This window comes from Morone saxatilis, unplaced genomic scaffold (genome assembly GCF_004916995.1).
Source record: "Morone saxatilis isolate NCDOM2014 unplaced genomic scaffold, NCSU_SB_2.0 Contig17, whole genome shotgun sequence".
In the NCBI taxonomy this organism is placed as follows: domain Eukaryota; kingdom Metazoa; phylum Chordata; class Actinopteri; family Moronidae; genus Morone; species Morone saxatilis.
This window is the reverse complement of record NW_023339729.1, coordinates 10,785,071-10,789,036: the sequence shown is the minus strand read 5'-3', so window position 1 is coordinate 10,789,036 and position 3,966 is coordinate 10,785,071. Positions and strand designations below refer to the sequence as shown.

Genomic DNA, 3,966 nt, shown 5'->3' with positions numbered 1-3,966 from the left:
TTGCACACACAAGCACAAGGACAATGGTTCATTCTTCCAAAGATTTGAAACAAAAATAGACAATAATTTGAAGTCTGAGAGGGAATATTTTTATTACATTTGTCAAAACTGGTCTAAGTGCGGCACCATTCTTCTGTCTGCCCACGCACAGCAGGTTACATAAATGGTTTCAATGCTTGAGCCCACTCAGTGTTTTAGTGGGCAGTCAACAAGTGAAAGAATTAGAAATGTATGTATTCTCCAAATGACCTATGCTTCTCACATTCAGCAAGAAAAGTTAGAGCACTCGGAGCTCTGAACTTAGTTCATGTGCTACTATTTTGCATCAGTGATTCAACTTCAGTGCCAGCGCAGCGAGAAATGAATGTTGATGTAGTGCAGCAAAAAGTAAGACAGTGGAGGCTGAATTATTTTAATTTAATCTCAACACTCACATCCTGGGGTTTGTGCCATGTCTTGACAATACTTTTCTAACCTAACATTAACTAGAATTTACTGCAGTTGTCAGTTGAAAAATACAGTATATATCCAGTAAAAAGACTTTGGCGGTGAACATTTTGCAGACACATAACATTCTGTCACATCACAGAGTTGGAGAAAGGAAAATATTTTGGTCCTGGTGCAAGAAAATCTACAGCAACCATACTTGCAGTCTGAGTAAAGACCATCTCAGCCTTAACATCAGACACAAAGCCTAAGAGAGAAAGCCCTATGGCTTATGATAAATGACTGGATTTATTCCATATGTGTCTGTATAAATCTGCACACTGTTCATTGTTTGAGCCATTCATATTTCAGCTACATTAATTTAAACCTGGTCGCCCGTTGAACTGAGCTCCAAACTTAAGGATGAAGCTGGAGCAGGAATTTCCCAGCTGCAGATTAGGAACTTTATCAGTGCTCCTCCAAAATACTGTAAATGTGTTGTCACCATAAGAGACAAAGATGTAACAAGCACTTTTACACCTTGTTAAAAAGCTGCCCTACTAATCAATTGCAAAACTTCACCTCTCTGTTTCTCTGTTCAACTTTTACCCTGCTGAACATCCTTCTAAACTGCTGTCTCACAGTTTCCATAAATAAGATCCAATACATTAATTTTAAAAAAATGAGCACAAACAGCACACCACAGCCACAGGTCAGTGTGTCTACCCACACTATTCAATACTGAAAGGAACCAGAGAAAGGAAGAAATGACAAAAATACAGACATGCCTGACACTTTTATTCTCCAGTGTAAGAAGGAATAATTTATTTTCTATTCAGCTTGCAGAGTTTATGATAGCAGTCGATAAAAAAACAACACACAAAAAAGAAACCCTGCCATGCACTCTAGACTTAATAGCGACTCTGCCTCCTCCTCTTCAAGTATCTTCTCGACTCCTCTTCTCCTCACCAACTGCCTCTTCGCCATCGTCTGACCCCTTCTTCTGTCTTTTTTCACTTAATAAGGAAGCTGAGAGACAGAGGAGAGAAGGGGAAATGAGAGAAACAAAAGGAATAGGGAATAGAAAATAAGAAGAAAGGAATATAAATAAAGTGTATTTTTCTGTTACACAACAACACAATGTATTTTTAGCAGGGGGGCAAAAGATACAACCAAAAAACTGTGCTGTACATCATTTTCTTGTTAGACTGCAGGTTCAAACTGTTTCTGGAAGCATCAGGGAAAACTGCTTTAATGCTTGTTGAAGATGTATTTGTCCGTCAATCAGGAAACGGAATTAAGGAGTGTCTATATGCTGCTAAAAATTAAAAACTTGCATTGTGATGATAAATATAAAGTTAGTCGCAGTCAAATCAAATATAAGAAACATAAGCATAAGAAAAGTGTCTAATCACACTAAAAACACTTCTGCTACTTCGGAGCTAACCCTCTAAATGCTTACTTAATGGTGTGGAAGTTTGTTTTTTGTTGTTGTAACCTGGAGAATCCATTCAATATGTATGTTTCCAATAATAGTTGAAAGATGATGTTTTCCTTCAACGGCATTCATAATTTCCCCATAACTGGAACCAGATTACAGAGTTCTTTCCAGGGAATGGGGAATGGGAATAACCTGTTAAATATCCCATTATCAGTTACTATGGATGGCTAAACTCTCCATCAATTGATTTTAGTCACAATACAACAATCATTGAGCTGGCATAAGCAATTTGGTCCAGTTTTCAAGCTACAGGTCACAACAGGGTTCAAGCCCCTATGGCAGTAACTGATCTGCCCTGGTGAACTGCCCTCAACAACCTGAATCCTTTCCAGCTCCAGAGGCGAGTTTCTACAGCTGGAGGTGTTCTGGTGTTGTGCTGTAATAACCTTACTCCTGCTCCAGTGGCAATGTATTGGACCCAGACTCTGTGGACTTGTGGAGTGTTTTCTGTCAAACATTAAATCTTTTTTATGTAGTGGCGACCTTTAGCTCAAAGCGGGACCAAATTGCTGCTGTTCTGGCTCACTAAGCTTAAGGGTTTTAGTTTCTAAACACATTAATTATATGACAACCTACAGACAATGTCCATGATGAATCCATGATTTCTAATATTCAGGGTAAAGATACAAAAGGTGTGTGAATATACTGTATAATGAGTGTACGGCAAACCATCAAAGAAGCATTGGAGTCAACAAAGTCAGACTGCAAATCTCTGTTGAAGTTTTAGCTGTAAAACTGGTCTCTAGAGAGAGAAGCTTGGCAATGTGGCTTATACATTTTGGAGGGAGTGTTTCCAATCGAACAGCTGTCTTAAGATCAATGAAATAATGGGAATGGATGGATCGTGTTTTGGCCTGGATTTCTGCACTGTGTCTGCAATAAGTCTGCAGTGATTTTATGTCAACTTCACTGATTTTAAGATTCATTGTACGCCTATATATTTTGTTTGAATAACTGTTGAGTAAGCTGGATGAAACTTGTGCAAGCAACTGTGCTGTGGTACTGTACGGTTGCTATAGTTACCTGTAGGGGTATCCATGGTACTTGGACCTGAAAATGGAGAGCAGGAAGCTAAAGAAAAACACCACCAGTCCAAGACCAACCAGGCAGATGACTGAAAAGACACACACACACACACACACACACACAGTTTGTCATTAATAATAATAATAAATACAGAACTGAAACTGAAGCCACAATACACACACAGTATCAGAATGTGATAATCTGGTGTTCTGATTAAGTTAAAAAAAGTGCATTAAGAAACTGCAACATGATCTCTAAAACTAAAGTTTCTATAACTACACTTAATGCTTTGTAGTTTCTATATTTTTCCAACTTTTTGCAGGTCCTGCAGACACCCTGATATATGCATAATACTTATTACACAATGGCCTGTGAGAATATTTGATTCCTGGCTAAAGGCAACCATTTAAATCATTTCACACACATTATAATCGTTGATGCAACTCTCTGTTTGATCTCCGCTCAAATTGAATGTGCTTGCAGGGTTTAGACATGGTACACACTGAAAGCCTGTCTCTTCATGTTGGTGGTTCACACACACACGTAAGCACCTACATGGGCATACAGACGCACAGCCAAATGAGGATATTGGCTGAAATGCTAATATAAAGGACGTCTAAAACATTACGTGATGCTCTTCATCATGCCAATACCCTTTAATATTTGCCCGCAATCTCACATGTGCCACTTCCTGTTTCTCATCATCAACCGTACTGTGCTGCAGAAAATTGTGTTTGCAAATATTATCATCTTATTTCCTCAGCGCCTAGTCTAAAGCGAAATATACATAAGCATGATCTTTAATCTGCAGGGGAATTGTGTGTGTCTGTCTTTGTGTGTGGGCGTATGAGTGTGTGCACACACCCTCATGTAGCAGCTAATCCTTGAAAAGCACTGTGTTAAATTAAACTGTCACCACCGACTGATATTGTTAATCAGGGATTAGGATGAGGACCTCTCCTGGAGACTAAATAGTGAGATATGCGCTTGTTCTCACTGTGTGTGTGTGTGTG

General features: G+C 38.9%; 1 protein-coding gene across 1 annotated transcript in view; it reads right to left on the bottom strand.

Moving 5' to 3' along the window:
- Positions 1-1,207: 1,207 nt before the first annotated feature.
- tusc3 (tumor suppressor candidate 3) overlaps positions 1,208-3,966 on the bottom strand; it is a gene marked incomplete in the record, with an annotated part of 92,565 nt that continues 89,806 nt past the window's right edge. Inside the window, 2 exon segments of the mRNA XM_035659341.1 lie at positions 1,208-1,455; positions 2,951-3,041. Of these exon segments, the coding sequence (XP_035515234.1) occupies positions 1,440-1,455; positions 2,951-3,041 (107 nt within the window).